At 34.6% G+C, this 20,088-nt stretch overlaps 2 protein-coding genes across 6 annotated transcripts in view; both read right to left on the bottom strand.

Moving 5' to 3' along the window:
* Positions 1–20,088, bottom strand: part of LOC138318975 (tRNA (32-2'-O)-methyltransferase regulator THADA-like) — a 121,898-nt gene that overhangs the window by 89,974 nt on the left and 11,836 nt on the right. For all 5 annotated transcript variants that reach the window (XR_011207936.1, XM_069261830.1, XM_069261829.1 and 2 more), the window contains exons 14-28: positions 19,157–19,327; positions 17,432–17,513; positions 17,022–17,179; positions 15,230–15,385; positions 14,768–14,878; positions 14,443–14,560; positions 13,934–14,082; positions 13,054–13,424; positions 12,640–12,785; positions 12,039–12,247; positions 11,451–11,560; positions 10,953–11,085; positions 5,964–6,083; positions 4,428–4,550; positions 4,110–4,207 (exon numbers count right to left, since the gene is read on the bottom strand). Coding sequence is in view for 4 of the 5 variants with exons in the window: in XM_069261830.1 (XP_069117931.1) it covers positions 4,110–4,207; positions 4,428–4,550; positions 5,964–6,083; positions 10,953–11,085; positions 11,451–11,560; positions 12,039–12,247; positions 12,640–12,785; positions 13,054–13,424; positions 13,934–14,082; positions 14,443–14,560; positions 14,768–14,878; positions 15,230–15,385; positions 17,022–17,179; positions 17,432–17,513; positions 19,157–19,327 (2,255 nt within the window). In the remaining variant the exon portion in view is untranslated. The remainder of the gene's footprint in view (positions 1–4,109; positions 4,208–4,427; positions 4,551–5,963; positions 6,084–10,952; positions 11,086–11,450; positions 11,561–12,038; positions 12,248–12,639; positions 12,786–13,053; positions 13,425–13,933; positions 14,083–14,442; positions 14,561–14,767; positions 14,879–15,229; positions 15,386–17,021; positions 17,180–17,431; positions 17,514–19,156; positions 19,328–20,088) is intronic.
* On the bottom strand, positions 330–3,248 carry LOC138318977 (regulator of G-protein signaling loco-like). Its single transcript, XM_069261833.1, has 2 exons — positions 1,475–3,248; positions 330–1,179 (listed from the first exon to the last, which is right to left on the bottom strand). Exons 1-2 carry the CDS (start codon positions 2,612–2,614, stop codon positions 604–606), a joined length of 1,716 nt encoding a protein of 571 aa, XP_069117934.1. The 5' UTR covers positions 2,615–3,248; the 3' UTR covers positions 330–603.

Genomic DNA, 20,088 nt, shown 5'->3' on the forward strand with positions numbered 1-20,088 from the left:
TCATGTTTTTGGATATCCATTATGAATATCTAGTCATTATTGTGGAATATATGTCATATTGGATACACATCTGGCCATGTGTAGAGTACTACCATATAGTCATATCTGGATCAAGATCAGATCAATTTCTCTGATTGATAAATCATTATCACATGAATGTACTTTTTTCGCTATACTTAATTTTAGCTTATTCTCAAACTTTAACATAAATATTCAATGAACATTTTGTTTTTGTATAGAACTAACTGATGAAGGTGTAACCATACTGTACTGTACATTCAATGGATAATGTTTTACCAACCAATCTGATCTGATGGAATGTAGGGTCAATATCTACATAAGTTTCCATGGAATCCATAAAACACACAGAGGCTAAAAATATATTTCTTGATATTTTAATGTTTACTATCATTTTTAAATGCTGTACATTTAAAATCCTTTCATGTACACATTTATCACAGTCTGTTTGGTGTAGCACTAAATCACGTAGCACAATAAACAGTTAACATTGATGTTAGCCAATGTCTTTGGAGCTAGAATGGTCTATTGATGTACATATCACAATAAAGTTTTTCTAGTTCAAGTTTTTGAATCGTCACTGAATCAAACCTCACTCTCCAAAAGAGTTCTCCCCTCTGGTTGGTCGTTCCTGCTGTCCTTTTTCCCGGAGATGAAGCCCAAGATGGAGGATCTCCGTCTATTAACCACGGGTATGGCGTCCTGTTTGAGAAGCAGACGGCGATTGTCTATGGTAGCCACGTTAGCGTCGAGGTTAATATCCAGTATCCTTGCCCTGTGTCCTGACAGCTGTACACACACCTGGTTTAGTCTGACATCGTGTTTGTTGAGAACCGGTCTCAGAACATCTCCAATAGAGCGATTAGGCTTGGACTTCACACCTATGGATTTCCCGTTAGGAAGTTCAACACAAAACATTACCCTGCTGTTAATAACAATCTCTTTGGACGCCAGCGTAGAGATATCCTCCTTGAGGTCCAAACATTTTGTTGATCCGGCTAGGACAACGTCAATCATTCTGTACGGGACGCCACGTCTGGTACAAAGTCGTCCTAACACTGTCTCTATGGTCTGACCAGGCTTAGCACTCACCACAGTCGTCGATCCATCAGGTAATGTCACACGGCAGAATTGGTAGTCATCTGTCTTATCCTTGGAATCCTTTTAAAAAAAATATGTAAAATTAGAACACTATCTTAATAAACATTATCATTTAAAACAAGAAATATTACTAATATGATGTTGTTTTTATGATTGTTCCATGGAAAGAGTTTAACTGGATATGGAATTGTATTTGTTAAGAAAAGAGGTAAAAATGTCTACCAAAGTCTAGCTCCCATTTCTGATATTGTATAAACATTACAAAAGGTTAAAAATGAAATTATTTTAAAATTAAACAATTTGTTTCTTAACTATCTTCCATCATTTAACAAGAAACCCTATCAAGTATGCTTACCTCATTGTTGTTAGCTTTCATCTCCTTGTGGAAGGTTTCAAGGTCGATAGGGAGTCCAGGTCGTGTTGCGGTTGTACCGTATACAGAGTCTGAGGAGGCAGAGATACAGCGATGGGTCTTTAGATCAGAGTCAAAAGTGGTCATAGTGCTGCAGGTATTTTTCTTAAGATCAGAGTCAGACTTAGCTTTCACACCTTGTTTCAATGGCTTCTGTTTCCATGGCAACAGTGACAAGCGTCCCTTTCCTTTGGTTTTCTTTTCTTTTAGTTCTTTATTACCTAGAATACCTTGAAAGTCATCCTTTGGAAGGCCAAGAGGTTCATTGTTCATCTCACGCATCAAATAGGTTTTGTACAGCTCAGATTTAAGAAATCGTCGGTAACTGTCTGTTTTCATGAGTCTGTAGATCTCCTGTTGTGGTTGGTTGAACATTGAAGGACCAGGATGGAGAAGTTCATGCTCGACTTGTTGTCTGGTAGTATGGTCAACATTCACAGCATCAAAAGCAGCCTCCGATATGTACTTATCATAAATGTCTGTGGCAGCAGCTTTCCTCTGATCAGGATCACTAATACTCTTGTACTGTTCACAAGTTCTCCAAAACAGAATATTTTCCTCGCTGAATTCTTTCCTCAGAAATTCGGTGAACACAGATATACCGCCCTTACACTGTAGAAGTTTATCAAAGGATACGGCCCAGGACGAGATGTATCCTACAGTATCTTCATCACTATCATGGATGTCCTCCTCACTACACGTAGTGGATAGGCGGTTACAGGTTTCGATCTCGATGGCTGCCAGAGAGTGGTGTAAATCTGAAACACAACTGTGGTTAGTTTTCGACAATTTCTTCAGGCAGGTGTGTTCTAAACTCTTCCTTCGTCTGCTGTTGCGCTTTTTCAAGACTTTATCAAACTGGTCGATTCTATCGATGGAAGCTCCAGCTAATCCGGGGTTAAGAGTGATGTCGAGAACACACTTAGCACTGATGGACTTGCGACGTTTAAACACACCACCGCCCGAACTAAAGGTTATATCCAAATACATGATGTTTCTGTTTATCTTATTATCACTTATGTCTTTACAGTTAGAAATCTTGTTTGATACTGACCACTTGGGTCCAGACCAGCTTATATACATCCTGGTCAGTCTTGGTCAGTGGTCACTCACCTTGACACAAGCAAACTCAGACCATAAATTGTAATCAGGTATTTTGAATTGTTCCAAAAAAATAATTCTTAATAGAATTACAGGTAAACAGAACAATGACAACATGTAACAATTAAAAATTTATGTCTGGGGCTGAGCCAATCAAAACTCAGGTAAGGCCAGAGCTGGTGATTTGGACCAATCAGAGCACAGCTTTGACTAGCCTGTGGCAGGTGTCAGCTTAGGGCTGAACTTGTGTCTTTACCTGAGACCAGCTAAGTGTGGTTAAGTGTGCCCAGGTAAGCTGGTATCCCTGGGGATCTACCTGTGTTTTCACACCTGTAACTGCATGTCCCTATCTGGTACTGAACATGCTACTTGACATGTATGTAGCTAATTAATGTATTAATCAGTTGTAATCATACCAATAAGTCCTTCTGTAGAGGATATCATGGTACTAATGTTAATCTTATTTGGCAAGCTGTTTGTATATCACAACTACTTAACCTCAATATCTTAATGTTAATGGTGTGAAGTCAAAATAATCAATATCAAAGGATACAAAATTAAAATATAACAATATCTTCACTGTTTTATGTAAAAGTTATTGATTTCAAAATGTCAAAACTACTGTATATTGGTGCAAGCTAAAAGTGTAATTTGATGTTAACAAAATACAAATTAAATTTAAATGTCAAATATAATTCTAAATCATTTTTCAACTGTTCAAATTCATAATCTATGTATATTTATACAGACAGCAGTAGTTTATGAAGTGAATGAATTGATTTTTTTTTTATTTCAATAATTCTTATATAATATGTAATTAATTTCATTTCAACAAGTTTTATTACATGCAAATACATATAAATGGATTAGCTAACAGGCTAAGCCTATATAAATCTTGATATGTAATTAACAGTTAACTATAAAGTTGTACATTATTTAAGTTTAACAATTTACCTAACACCATATAACAGCCATTGTAAATTTTTACCCTAAATACTTTATTTTTTATACCTTTATCAGACAATAATTACTTCTAAATATCAACTTTCATAACAAATATAAATATTTAACAAATATTTTAACTAATCAAACTTTGTGTAAATTAAGTTTATTTTTAAAATAAAGAGAAATTTATTAGATTATTATTTTTTTAAACTGTCGCTATATTTAGCATCACAAACATTATATCTTGTCTTACACAGACAGGAAGAAGAAACAATAGTACCTGCTGCCCGCAGTAATTAATTGATTTATAATTGTCTAATTGTCCTGGTTCTATAGCCGATACTGCTAGGCATGTTACTTATCTGTATATGTATCTATGTATATACCTGTATATCTTGTACCATCCTTGTAACGCCCAAGGACAGACACAAACACCATTCATTTTTACACATTGCCTCTGGGATCTTTATAATAAAGAATTTATAACCAGACTTGATTTTTTATATCTAAAACATGGCGACAGTAAACTTACCAGTTTTTCTTGGACACTGTCCCTTCATCTTTACTTCTCTTCACTCCAAAAATACGAGTTATTAGGGCACTCAGCAAAAGGGTTGCAGAATTACGCACCTATCAAACAAAAATAGAAATACTTGGTTCACATCTCTAATAGTATTATAATTCTACAATAAAAATGTGACTTAATCATAAATAATTTTCATAACGAAAAGAATGAAAAAAAGTTGATATAATATGAAAAATGTCAAATTTTGTATGTTTATTGTTTTTAGAACTACATATTAAGATATAAGAATCTAACTATATTTCAAATATAACAAAAGTAACTCACTGCCCAGAAAGGATTCTGAAAACCTAATATGGCTGCACGTAAACCATCAGCAACAAATGGAGCCACGTCATCAGCGAGTCTCGTGTCGCGGTACAATGACCTCAGTGTATTCAAAGCATGTACCTAAAAAATCATACGCATTGATTAAGAGATTATTCAAATATTTTTTTCTGTGTGGCTAATCAGGTAAACTAGATAACAAATGAATTTAATTAAATAAATCATTCTTATATATCACTTTAATATATTTCCTCAAAGTGGCAAACTTTTGATTGTTTTATCAACACCTTTCTCAATGTTTCATTTCAAATATTTCCTCAAAGTGGCAAACTGTGACAAAAATCAAATGTCATTTTTTATTTTTGGGCAAGGTTTGTTGAGAAGGTATGATATTTTGACAGGTATGGGTAGAGTTCTGTTGAGTAGGTATTAACAGTGTATCAGTTTCCCTGTCACCTATACAGTTGTACTACCCAGTGACAGAGTTAGGTAAGCCAGCCCCTCTCCCACCCCGACCCAAGCCTCATGTCACACAGGGGACACCACATACAGTGTACATGTTGTATATACCACAAGCTGCTCACAGGTATAACATTTACTTTACCATATTTGTGGCAATTTTATCATAAATTATTGAATTACACGTTTTAGTTATTCATAAAATTATTATCTAAATATGGCAAGTTATTTTCAATTATGAATATTTAATTCATTTAGTTAGTTCATTTTTTATCAATATCACAATTAATATACAATATCATATATAATGTAATGAAATATCTAATCAGTATATCATTTATTTACACTGACCCCATCATAAAAGCCTTCTCTTTTATTACATTTTTTTTTATTGTATTCTGGAAGTTAGTAGTGAATATATACATGTAATATGCATAACACAAGTTGTATTGTGAATTAATTATGACATAATTAAAGAAAATAGAAACCTAGTTCAACTAGCATCGAATATCAAAATCAATTAATGGAAAAAAATGAATATGCACCTTCAAATTTTCTTATGTATTTAAATCTTCAGTTAAAATCTATTTAAATGAAAACAATTTGACCAGATAACAAAGTATTACACAAAGTAAAAAATTGGATAATTCAATTATAGTTAAAAATTCTGTTATTGAGTTTTCTTTTGTTTCATCTGATAACTATAATTCAATGAATATTATTAAATCAAATAAGTTTTTTAATCAGTATCTCATTTATTTACACTGACCCCATTATAAAAGCCTGGTTTTTTATTACATTTATTTAATTGTACTCTGGGAGTTAGTAGTGAGAATATACATGTAATATTGAGATAACGGGGTGAAGCACTATTTACAGTTGTGACGTCATATTTTGATGTAATTTTTGTGATGTCACAATCACCGAAAGGTAGAATTAATTGACGCTAAATGGTACACACATCATTTGGGTATGTTGACCTGCCCCCCACCTCACACCTTCCTGTATTATCAGTACTCTGGGTTACAACTCAGAAAAAGTATTGGTACTTGTATGATATTGGAGACTCTGATATACCTGAGGATTTGAGACTGATTCCTGGCCTTTATTGTCTAACAATGCCATGTTGAGAAGATCCGTCATGGCCTGTTTAAAGCATGGTCGGCCAGTACTGGTTGGCTCAGTTGTAACTAAGGTCTGTAATATACAACATTAGTTACTGAGAAATCACCACTCCAACCAAACTCCTATACTTATCTCCAGACAAAATAACTGTTAAGTACATATTATAAAGAAACATTTGACATACGTTACAAATATTGATTAGGTGATTGAGCAGTCATGCACAATCTTAACACGTACACAAAACATTTAATGCCATCAACAGACTTTGATTTTGGAAAAAAGACAATTCAGTAATGAAATCTTGGATTTAATATATTTCTATGAAATCTAGTCAAGAAAACCTGATTTTCTGTAAATGAGGATTCCTGGGATAGGTGAGTAATTTCTATCTTAGGTAGGTATCAATAAACCTGTGTGTAGATGGTTATCTATATAAGTGTTATGTAAGTGAGTAATTTCTACGTTAGGTAGGTATCAATAAACCTGTATGTAGATGGTTATCTATATAAGTGTTATGTAAGTGAGTAATTTCTATCTTAGGTAGGTATCAATAAACCTGTATGTAGATGGTTATCTGTATAAGTGTTATGTAAGTGAGTAATTTCTACGTTAGGTAGGTATCAATAAACCTGTATGTAGATGGTTATCTATATAAGTGTTATGTAAGTGAGTAATTTCTATCTTAGGTAGGTATCAATAAACCTGTATGTAGATGGTTATCTGTATAAGTGTTATGTAAGTGAGTAATTTCTATCTTAGGTAGGTATCAATAAACCTGTATGTAGATGGTTATCTATATAAGTGTTATGTAAGTGAGTAATTTCTACATTAGGTAGGTATCAATAAACCTGTATGTAGATAGTTATCTGTATAAGTGTTATGTAAGTGAGTAATTTCTACGTTAGGTAGGTATCAATAAACCTGTATGTAGATGGTTATCTATATAAGTGTTATGTAAGTGAGTAATTTCTACGTTAGGTAGGTATCAATAAACCTGTATGTAGATAGTTATCTGTATAAGTGTTATGTAAGTGAGTAATTTCTACGTTAGGTAGGTATCAATAAACCTGTATGTAGATGGTTATCTATATAAGTGTTATGTAAGTGAGTAATTTCTATCTTAGGTAGGTATCAATAAACCTGTATGTAGATGGTTATCTGTATAAGTGTTATGTAAGTGAGTAATTTCTACGTTAGGTAGGTATCAATAAACCTGTATGTAGATGGTTATCTGTATAAGTGTTATGTAAGTGAGTAATTTCTACGTTAGGTAGGTATCAATAAACCTGTATGTAGATGGTTATCTGTATAAGTGTTATGTAAGTGAGTAATTTCTATCTTAGGTAGGTATCAATAAACCTGTATGTAGATGGTTATCTATATAAGTGTTATGTAAGTGAGTAATTTCTACGTTAGGTAGGTATCAATAAACCTGTATGTAGATGGTTATCTATATAAGTGTTATGTAAGTGAGTAATTTCTACGTTAGGTAGGTATCAATAAACCTGTATGTAGATAGTTATCTGTATAAGTGTTATGTAAGTGAGTAATTTCTACGTTAGGTAGGTATCAATAAACCTGTATGTAGATGGTTATCTATATAAGTGTTATGTAAGTGAGTAATTTCTACATTAGGTAGGTATCAATAAACCTGTATGTAGATAGTTATCTGTATAAGTGTTATGTAAGTGAGTAATTTCTACATTAGGTAGGTATCAATAAACCTGTATGTAGATGGTTATCTGTATAAGTGTTATGTAAGTGAGTAATTTCTACATTAGGTAGGTATCAATAAACCTGTATGTAGATGGTTATCTGTATAAGTGTTATGTAAGTGAGTAATTTCTACGTTAGGTAGGTATCAATAAACCTGTATGTAGATGGTTATCTATATAAGTGTTATGTAAGTGAGTAATTTCTATCTTAGGTAGGTATCAATAAACCTGTATGTAGATGGTTATCTATATAAGTGTTATGTAAGTGAGTAATTTCTACGTTAGGTAGGTATCAATAAACCTGTATGTAGATGGTTATCTGTATAAGTGTTATGTAAGTGAGTAATTTCTACGTTAGGTAGGTATCAATAAACCTGTATGTAGATGGTTATCTATATAAGTGTTATGTAAGTGAGTAATTTCTATCTTAGGTAGGTATCAATAAACCTGTATGTAGATGGTTATCTATATAAGTGTTATGTAAGTGAGTAATTTCTATCTTAGGTAGGTATCAATAAACCTGTATGTAGATGGTTATCTGTATAAGTGTTATGTAAGTGAGTAATTTCTACGTTAGGTAGGTATCAATAAACCTGTATGTAGATGGTTATCTGTATAAGTGTTATGTAAGTGAGTATTTTCTACGTTAGGTAGGTATCAATAAACCTGTATGTAGATGGTTATCTGTATAAGTGTTATGTAAGTGAGTAATTTCTACGTTAGGTAGGTATCAATAAACCTGTATGTAGATGGTTATCTGTATAAGTGTTATGTAAGTGAGTAATTTCTACATTAGGTAGGTATCAATAAACCTGTATGTAGATGGTTATCTGTATAAGTGTTATGTAAGTGAGTAATTTCTACATTAGGTAGGTATCAATAAACCTGTATGTAGATGGTTATCTGTATAAGTGTTATGTAAGTGAGTAATTTCTACATTAGGTAGGTATCAATAAACCTGTATGTAGATGGTTATCTATATAAGTGTTATGTAAGTGAGTAATTTCTACAGTAGGTAGGTATCAATAAACCTGTATGTAGATGGTTATCTATATAAGTGTTATGTAAGTGAGTAATTTCTAAGTTAGGTAGGTATCAATAAACCTGTATGTAGATGGTTATCTGTATAAGTGTTATGTAAGTGAGTAATTTCTACGTTAGGTAGGTATCAATAAACCTGTATGTAGATGGTTATCTATATAAGTGTTATGTAAGTGAGTAATTTCTATCTTAGGTAGGTATCAATAAACCTGTATGTAGATAGTTATCTGTATAAGTGTTATGTAAGTGAGTAATTTCTACGTTAGGTAGGTATCAATAAACCCGTATGTAGAAGGTTATCTGTATAAGTGTTATGTAAGTGAGTAATTTCTACGTTAGGTAGGTATCAATAAACCTGTATGTAGATGGTTATCTGTATAAGTGTTATGTAAGTGAGTAATTTTCTACATTAGGTAGGTATCAATAAACCTGTATGTAGATGGTTATCTGTATAAGTGTTATGTAAGTGAGTAATTTCTACGTTAGGTAGGTATCAATAAACCTGTATGTAGATGGTTATCTATATAAGTGTTATGTAAGTGAGTAATTTCTACGTTAGGTAGGTATCAATAAACCTGTATGTAGATGGTTATCTGTATAAGTGTTATGTAAGTGAGTAATTTCTACGTTAGGTAGGTATCAATAAACCTGTATGTAGATGGTTATCTGTATAAGTGTTATGTAAGTGAGTAATTTCTACATTAGGTAGGTATCAATAAACCTGTATGTAGATGGTTATCTATATATAAGTGTTATGTAAGTGAGTAATTTCTATCTTAGGTAGGTATCAATAAACCTGTATATAGATGGTTATCTATATAAGTGTTATGTAAGTCAGTAATTTCTACGTTAGGTAGGTATCAATAAACCTGTATGTAGATGGTTATCTATATAAGTGTTATGTAAGTGAGTAATTTCTACATTAGGTAGGTATCAATAAACCTGTATGTAGATGGTTATCTGTATAAGTGTTATGTAAGTGAGTAATTTCTACATTAGGTAGGTATCAATAAACCTGTATGTAGATGGTTATCTGTATAAGTGTTATGTAAGTGAGTAATTTCTATCTATTAGGTAGGTATCAATAAACCTGTATGTAGATGGTTATCTGTATAAGTGTTATGTAAGTGAGTAATTTCTACGTTAGGTAGGTATCAATAAACCTGTATGTAGATGGTTATCTATATAAGTGTTATGTAAGTGAGTAATTTCTATCTTAGGTAGGTATCAATAAACCTGTATGTAGATGGTTATCTGTATAAGTGTTATGTAAGTGAGTAATTTCTACGTTAGGTAGGTATCAATAAACCTGTATGCAGATGGTAAGCTGTACAAGTGTTATGTAAGTGAGTAATTTCTACGTTAGGTAGGTATCAATAAACCTGTATGTAGAAGGTTATCTGTATAAGTGTTATGTAAGTCAGTAATTTCTAAGTTAGGTAGGTATCAATAAACCTGTATGTAGAAGGTTATCTGTATAAGTGTTATGTAAGTGAGTAATTTCTACGTTAGGTAGGTATCAATAAACCTGTATGTAGATGGTTATCTGTATAAGTGTTATGTAAGTGAGTAATTTCTACGTTAGGTAGGTATCAATAAACCTGTATGTAGAAGGTTATCTGTATAAGTGTTATGTAAGTCAGTAATTTCTACGTTAGGTAGGTATCAATAAACCTGTATGTAGATGGTTATCTATATAAGTGTTATGTAAGTGAGTAATTTCTACGTTAGGTAGGTATCAACAAACCTGTATGTAGATGGTTATCTATATAAGTGTTATGTAAGTGAGTAATTTCTACATTAGGTAGGTATCAATAAACCTGTATGTAGATGGTTATCTGTATAAGTGTTATGTAAGTGAGTAATTTCTACATTAGGTAGGTATCAATAAACCTGTATGTAGATGGTTATCTGTATAAGTGTTATGTAAGTGAGTAATTTCTACGTTAGGTAGGTATCAATAAACCTGTATGTAGATGGTTATCTATATAAGTGTTATGTAAGTGAGTAATTTCTATCTTAGGTAGGTATCAATAAACCTGTATGTAGATAGTTATCTATATAAGTGTTATGTAAGTGAGTAATTTCTATCTTAGGTAGGTAGCAATAAACCTGTATGTAGATGGTTATCTATATAAGTGTTATGTAAGTGAGTAATTTCTACGTTAGGTAGGTATCAATAAACCTGTATGTAGAAAGGCACTCCAGCACTACGGCGAGTAGAACACAGTTTAGATTCAGGGTTGTCTGCTTCAATGTCAGTCATCACTTCCAGGAGCCATCGCTGCGGTAACTCATGCAACTCCTGGATGGTACTTCTGGAAAGGTCAATATAATACATTTGACATATGCTTTAAAAACCTTCATCATTTTCTTGACTCTCATTTCAGCACAAGACGACCTAGAAGGAAAATAAATTTGAAAATGCTTAAAGAGTACCCAATTGTTTTTGAGTAATTTTATTGCAATGAAGATGATAATTGATCTGAGGGATAAACTCTCCTTAGAAATAGCTGATAGGATCTTAATGATATTTCACCTTTTCATCATAGAAGATAATCGTCTTAATTGATAGCCATCAGATTAAAGTGAAATCTTGCACAATATTTGGTGTCATTTTAAGACTTTTCTTAAGATCATAACGATATGTCCTGTAATATCTAATACACTAAAGAATTCCAACCTCCAGAGCATGTCAGCCATCTTGACAAAGCCTGCATACGCCAGCTCAAATGCACCCCTATGTACCGACTCAAGCAGCTGCTTCTTAAAGTACTCTCCCATCACCAGTATCTGGCAACATTATAACAAATATTCAGATATTCATCTGGACATCTGTACCATTTATAGAAGACAAAACCTGTAAAAGTTCAGCAAAAACATCCCCGGGTGTCGTGAGTATTGATTGAAATAGTTCATATTACAACGTATTATTTTTTCTGAGCGAGAAAAGCAAAGACCTCACATTTCATGATTAGTCACCAGAGAAGTTCATTAAATGAGATTTTGATAAAGGTACATACAGCATGGTCATAACAAACCTCTGAGGACCAACCAAATCACTTCATTATAACGAACCTCTGGGGACCACATATATCACTTTGTTATAAACATAGTTCATTATACACATGTTATAAATATATCATAGGAATTTTGAAGAGGAATGATAATTATTATGTTATTACCATGAATTTGTTGTAAACATGTTTGTAATAAACATGTTTTACTGTATAAGCGTTAAGCAGGTTAAAATTGATGTAAGACAGCCTACCTGATCACAAGACAAGAGTCCCCCGGGGTCAGACCTTTCAGGGTTGGAGATGGGGGTTACCAGGTTCAGCTGACCCAGGAGAAGAGAGACCTCCTTGATGTTTCTCCAGCAGCAGACGACCAGGTACTCTGGCATCAACATCACCGTCTCCTTACTCCGCTCGGCATCCTTCAGACTGTTAGGGTCCAGGAGAGTGTCCAGGTTCAGGCCTGAAACACAGAGTAACTGTAAATGTCTACACAGACTTGTGAAATCTTCCATCCAATACAAATAGCAGGCAAACATTGGTTCTTTGTCTATTAATGAGATTCTTATATAGTAACCTGATAAAAGGTCACTCAAATCTTACCCAGTTTTTCTGTATGCACTGATTTGTTTTGTGTTTGTTTTATTTCAATATTGCTTAGTTTATAGTGCTATCTCACTGACACATACTATCAAAGACACAGAACAGGAAACCTCACCTAGTGTACCGGTACTAATGCTCTGTGTCGTCAACAGAGTGAAGCTGTATCTATATTCTTACATAGTTTACAACAAATGTTTTCTGTATTGTTAAGGCTTAGAGATTCAGGTAAGTCTAAATTACTAAGGAAATTACCACCGATGGCCTCCACTGGTACATTGCCCTCTGGTGACGTGTTATGGACGACGGGGGAGACGATCTCGGAGATTTCCAGACATGCAGTGATAAGGTTTTGTATGAAGGTTTGCCAGTAAGGAAGGGACTGATTCTGTGGAAGATTTCTACAGAGAAGAAAATAATATTATTATTGTAATCATGATTTATGTCACATACATCACAATCATAATTGAGTTGAAATTTTCAATTCACTGTTGTTTTTCAACTTTCCACATTTTTTTTTTTTCTAAGTATGTATTTAACAGATAAAGTTTGTGAGATATAAAAACATGGGATTTTAGTTACTTGATACATCAGAAATGTTTCAGCACTTCATAATATGTGACAATGAAAATAAAACAATAAATGGTCTTGGAAACTTTGTTTACTTACTTCAATGCTACATCAAACAGGATGTATCTAATGCAGTGCAGTGTGGGATACAATGGTCGATTTGCAGCAGCCATGATCAGACTTCCCTTGGCGACCTCTTTCTGATCGAGAAGGTATGATAATAGTATCCAAAGTAACAACAGACTTCGACCTGATTGGCTGTCGTCCACTGTAGGCAGACTAAACGATTCCCTCTGTTTTGTAAGGAAAAGTCTTTTTTGACATCTTTCGAAGTTTTTCAGGATATCAAATATTCCTGGTTGGACCAGAAGGACTTTAAAAAGGTAGACAGCTGTGGTACAGTCTTGGGGTCGTGTTGACGCTGCTAGGGTCAAGGCCGTGTCAAAAAGAGGCTCTAAATCTGTAAGTGCCTGTGGAAAACAGTAACTGATCATTTTACTAACAGGCAAAAGTCAGAGCAAAATATCTAATTTTAAAAATATTAATGTAATTACATTTTAAAAATAATTATAAAGTAAAAATTGAAAACAGAAAACATTTGAATTACAGCGGGGGGTGGAGGCGCAACGTCCTTGGTTATGGAAAATGTAGAAATTCTTGATGGAACCAGCTGTGGATTCAAAAGAATACAGAGGCCTCACTGGTAATCCAGGTAAATATATGAAAGAGCGAGTCCAACATGGTAGTTCCTGCCAGTGAGCTGATTTTTTAATCAGATAGTTGTTGACATGTTTCGACTCTAAGTCGAGGACGACTCCCTTAGAGTCGAAACATGTCAACAACTATCTAATTAAAAAATCAGCTCACTGGAAGCAACTACTGTGTTGGACTCGCTTTTTTATAGATATTTATTTGAATTACAGATTATGAATGCTTTTGCAGTCAGTAATGTGCCTATAAAACAGTTTGATAATTTTACCTTTTTGTCTTTACTATTTTGACAGCAGTACTGTAGAATCTTCGTGGCCTCCATTTTGTTTTCCTCGAATGTGTCGGTGAGACACTCAAGGAGAGACTGTAGGTTTGAGGCATGGACACAGCTGGCAAAGTCAAATCCAAGGTCCTCTCCTAGGCGACAAAACAGAGGTGATTGATAATGATAGGTAAGCATGGATACTTGGGGACAATTTACACAAAATACATCTAATAACTTATCATACATATCCAGTGTAAGGTCAGATTTGCTACTGTTGCTCAACACATGGTGAGTTTTGAAAAACATAAAGTGTAAAGTGTGAGCTGTTCCTATTGCTGTCATAGAGATGTGTTGGTTGATGTCAAATAAACATGTCAGTTTATTCTGATGTAACGTTCATTCAATGTACCTGATGAATCATTGATTCATGTTACAGATATTTCCTGTTGAAATGTAAATGGGACATTTTTTACTGACAAGGTAAGTACAAGAACAAATAGATCTATTTATACCTGTATACGGGAGAGTTGTTATAACTAGAGACAGGATGGACAGACAGGTGGTACGGCGGGCAAAGGATGAACCGGACAGACACAGGAACTGGTGTTCAACCAACCACACAACAAAATCCTGACAATCAAAATTGTTTTAATAAAACAGGTGACAATAATATATATATATATAACAATGAATGACATCACTTTTAGGATTAGATTATCTTAATATCAAAATATAAAAGTATCAAAAACTTGTTATCACTTTTTAGTAATATGTTGCTAATACATCCTTCTTGATATGTAGAAGATAAGCTATACAAAGGTTTATTAAAAGTTTTACTTGGTAACTATCCAGTAAGACCCTGTACGAATTCCTTAGGTCTGGGTCAGTTTTCTGATTCTTCATGTTCCTACGTAGTGTAACCTGACTCTCCTGTAATCTGTACAACAACTGTAACCAAACCAACATTTATAAAAATCTACAAACACCACGTGATTTCTCACCCTCACTCATGATAATCACTATCAGACATAAAAACAGCATCCTTCAAAGTGGGTTTGATCATAAATCAGCAATAGAAATCTCAGCAGCACAACTACATCACATTTTTTAACGCTTCTTTATTTTCGTATTTCAAATTTCTTAAGATATCATTTCATGCACCTTGTGTTGTACATGTTAATTAGACATTACAACTACCAGATATATGCATAAATTTTAGGAAAGTTATATTTGGACAGGTTTTATTTTCAAAAGCTTTTAAGCCTAGCAACTCAAAAGCAATGTAGAAAATAAACTCACTTTTTTCAGATGAGCCAACAAATGTTGTCTGAAGGACGGTGATTGGTTATTCAGATTCCAAGGTAAAAACTGTTTCAGCAAATCAAATTCAGTCTTACTGATGACCTCAGTTGACCTCTGGTTTTCACAAAGTAGTGCAAGTACATCTAGTCTCACCTGAAGATAGCAAAAGTCATCTTATTTACCATCAATTTTATTAGAGAAAGTCATGATATATACAACAAGAGGCACAGAGGGCCTGTATCGCTCACCTGGTTTGTAATGCCAAGCAATGTTCTGAATACAGGTTCATTGTTTCTTTTCTGAAGGAATTTTAATATTAACCTCTAAATCCCCTATGGGGCCCGAAAGGATGTTTGTGGCCAAATTTGGTTACATTCCATACAGAACTCTATGACTAGTAGCGATTTAAAGGATTTACCTCTATTTCCTCTATTGGGCCCCACCTCTCCTGCCCCCGGGGTGTCAGAGCCAAAATTTATACAAGTTCTATTCCCCTTCCCCCAAGGATGTTTGTGGCCAAATTTGGTTACAATGCATGCAGAACTCTATGACTAGTAGCGTTTTTAAGGATTTACCTCTATTTCCCCTATTGGGCCCCGCCCCTCCTGCCCCCGGGGTGACACAGCCAATATTTATACAAGTTCTGTTCCCCTTCCCTTAAGGATGTTTATGACCAAATTTGGTTACAATCCATGCAGAACTCTAGGACAAGTACCATTTATAGGATTTACCTATAATTCCCCTATTGGGCCCCGCCCCTCCTGTCCCCCCGGGACCAGAGCCAAAATTTATACAAAACTCAGTTCTGATTCTCCAAAGGATATTTCTGGCCAAATGTGGTTACATTCCTTGCAGAACTCTATGACTAGTAGCGATTTAAAGGATTTACCTCTATTTCCCCTATTGGGCCCCACCCCTCCAACCAATAGGGGGGGGGGGGGGGGGGGGGGGGGGGGGGGGCAGAGCCAAAATTTATACAAGTTCTGTTCCCCTTCCCCCAAGGATGTTTTTGGCCAAATTTAGTTACATTCTATTCAGAACTCTATGACAAGTAGCGATTTAGAGGATTTACCTCTATTTCCCCTATTGGGCCCCACCCCTCCTGCCCCCCGGGGGGATCAGAGCCAAAATTTATACAAGTTCTGTTCCCCTTCCCCCAAGGATGTTTGTGGCCAAATTTGGTTACATTCTATTCAAAACTCTGTGACTAGTAGCGATTTAGAGGATTTACCTCTATTTCCCCTATTGGGGCCCGCCCCTCCTGCCCCCGGGGGGTCAGAGCCAAAATTTATACAAGTTCTGTTCCCCTTCCCCCATGGATGTTTGTGGCCAAATTTGGTTACAATCCATGCAGAACTCTAGGACAAGTAGCGATTTATAGGATTTACCTCTATTTCCCCTATTGGGCCCCGCTCCTCCTGCCCCCGGGGGGGTCAGAGCCAAAATTTATACAAGTTCTGTTCCCCTTCCCCCAAGGATGTTTGTGGCCAAATTTGGTTAGAATCCATGCAGAACTCTATGACAAGTAGCGATTTAAAGGAAATGTTGACGGACAGACCGACGATGGACGCCGACGGGCGACGGACACCGCGCCATGACATAAGCTCACCGGCCCTTCCGGCCAGGTGAGCTAATAAAAATTCAATGAAATGTAACGCTCAATGATTTTAATTTATTAAATTTGCCTTATCAAACCATAATTTTAGTCATTTTTGACAATGACAGTGTGATACGAAGATTCGAAATACATCAGCAAATTCATACAAGCATTGATGTGACCCTGATTTACCTGTTCGTCATTGTGAGCCATGGCCTGTTTGATTACTGTTACACTAACAGCACCATACAAACATTCCTCTGACCCAGACTCCTGATTTTGAAGTAAGCCCATTACACGAGCTCGCCTAAGACAGGTCACTAAGGCTCCAAGGCGATGATCTGAGGAATCTAACAAATCAAAGCACCTCATAAACTAGTATATTTTTTTGTTATTCATCAAATATTTTCGCTAATGGTTTGCATATCTTTCGTTTATCAAATTTGATTTCAGACATGGTGTTTTGACAAAATTGTTAATTTGTAAAATACTGATCAAATGTTTTTTTCAGCATTTTCAACCCCCAAAAATAAAGATTGCACTGGAGTTTTAATTTATTACACTTATTTTAATGTAACTTGTTAGTTAGATGTTTTTGTTACCTTTACTTGTGTCTCTAGTCAGCTGCTGCACCATGTGGTAAAGTGTTGTCTTGCCATTCTTCAACAGTTTGGGCAGGATGTACTGTGGGAGTATAAATGTGTTAATATGTCTTTTGTTTGTTTCTTCTATACATTACTACACTGCAAAAATTTCTCTCTTTTGTATTGAAATGATTATCTAAATATCTTAATAAAGATCAGCTAAAGACCAGTGGTATAGATGTTTTTCTTGGTTTACCCTTGTATATACTCTACCTACGCGGTAGATACAACCCTAACAACTATTTACTATCAGTATTACTTTTGCTTCTGTTGAGTTAAAGTCTCCTGGAAAATATCATAGGAGTGTGTCTGTTGATCTTTTAAACAAATATTTCTAAAAATAGGTCTCAAACATATTGACATTTGATGATAACATTTGACCTGTACCTCCATGATGTGAAGTTTTTAATGATAACATTTGACCTGTACCTCCATGATGTGAAGTTTTTAATGATAACATTTGACCTGTACCTCCATGATGTAGAGTTTTTAATGATAACATTTGACCTGTACCTCCATGATGTGAAGTTTTTAATGATAACATTTGACCTGTACCTCCATGATGTAGAGTTTTTAATGATAACATTTGACCTGTACCTCCATGATGTGAAGTTTTTAATGATAACATTTGACCTGTACCTCCATGATGTGAAGTTTTTAATGATAACATTTGACCTGTACCTCCATGATGTGAAGTTTTTAATGATAACATTTGACCTGTACCTCCATGATGTGAAGTTTTTAATGATAAAGTTTGACCTGTACCTCCATGATGTGAAGTTTTTAATGATAACATTTGACCTGTACCTCCATGATGTAGAGTTTTTAATGATAACGTTTGACCTGTACCTCCATGATGTGAAGTTTTTAATGATAACATTTGACCTGTACCTCCATGATGTGAAGTTTTTAATGATAACATTTGACCTGTACCTCCATGATGTAGAGTTTTTAATGATAACATTTGACCTGTACCTCCATGATGTGAAGTTTTTAATGATAACTTTTGACCTGTACCTCCATGATGTGAAGTTTTGAATGATAACGTTTGACCTGTACCTCCATGATGTGAAGTTTTTAATGATAACATTTGACCTGTACCTCCATGATGTGAAGTTTTAATGATACATTTGACTGTACCTCCATGATGTGAGTTTTTAATGATAACATTTGACCTGTACCTCCATGATGTGAAGTTTTTAATGATAACATTTGACCTGTACCTCCATGATGTGAAGTTTTTAATGATAACATTTGACCTGTACCTCCATGATGTGGAGTTTTTAATGATAACATTTGACCTGTACCTCCATGATGTGGAGTTTTTAATTATAACATTTGACCTGTACCTCCATGATGTGGAGTTTTTAATGATAACATTTGACCTGTACCTCCATGATGTGGAGTTTTTAATGATAACATTTGATCTGTACCTCCATGATTAAGTTTTTAATGATAACGTTTGACCTGTACCTCCATGATGTGAAGTTTTTAATGATAACATTTGACCTGTACCTCCATGATGTGGAGTTTTTAATGATAACGTTTGACCTGTACCTCCATGATGTGGAGTTTTTAATGATAACGTTTGACCTGTACCCCCATGATGTGGAGTTTTTAATGATAACGTTTGACCTGTACCTCCATGATGTTAAGTTTTTAATGATAACGTTTGACCTGTACCTCCATGATGTGGAGTTTGTGGAGTTTATGGTTCCCTGACAACACCTCTAGGACAGGGTTCACCCACAGTTTCAGCCACTTAGTCTGGAGGTCACCATTTATCTCCCCTTGATGGGCCTCATTTGTTTCCCTCTGGTGGGCCTCACATATCTTCTGATAAAGCTCACTTGCCTAAACAGAAATTAAGCACAAATATGAATATACATTTCATAGTTCCTTTGGTTATATCTTCCAATAATTGAGGATTAACTTGAATAGATTTTTTGTATTATGGAGACATAACATAAAAGTTTTATTGTGCTAATAAACAGTGAAGCGGTGTATGATGAGAGTACACTCAGACCTTTGTGTGATATCTCCATAACATCAAAAATATATTCAAATTAATCCTTATATTTCAATTTACTAATGAAAAATCTTTTCAAAATCTAAATAATTTTGGGATTTTTTTTCATGAAATCAGTACACCATTATCTCAACCAATCAGAAGCAAAGATAAAAACAGTGACGCTTTTTTCGGCAGATAAAGTAAATTTTTAAGCCAATGAAAATACTTGTTGCAAGCAAAATTGAATTATTAGATAATATCTAATGCTTTGAAACTCTTAACTTCCATTTCTAAAACTTTGATTTCTTGAATTTGTTAGGGTCATCCCAAAAACTTTGAGCTGAACAATTTGAGTTAATGTACCTGGATACAAGTTAATTGTAAAGATATGGTATTGTGGTCATAAAATTCATTTATAATACAGGTTACTGATGCTTTCCTCAGGGACTATAACACAACTTTTATCCACAATCATGGAAACATTTGAGGAGTGCTAAGATAACTCCCTGATGACCAGCAGTGGTTGCTATATGAATGCTATATCCCTATGTAAAAGTAGCGTGTCGGTGTGGTTTGTACACAGTGTAAAATACGGTCTCTGTCA

Source organism: Argopecten irradians, chromosome 3, assembly GCF_041381155.1.
Source record: "Argopecten irradians isolate NY chromosome 3, Ai_NY, whole genome shotgun sequence".
Taxonomy (NCBI): Eukaryota; Metazoa; Mollusca; class Bivalvia; order Pectinida; family Pectinidae; genus Argopecten; species Argopecten irradians.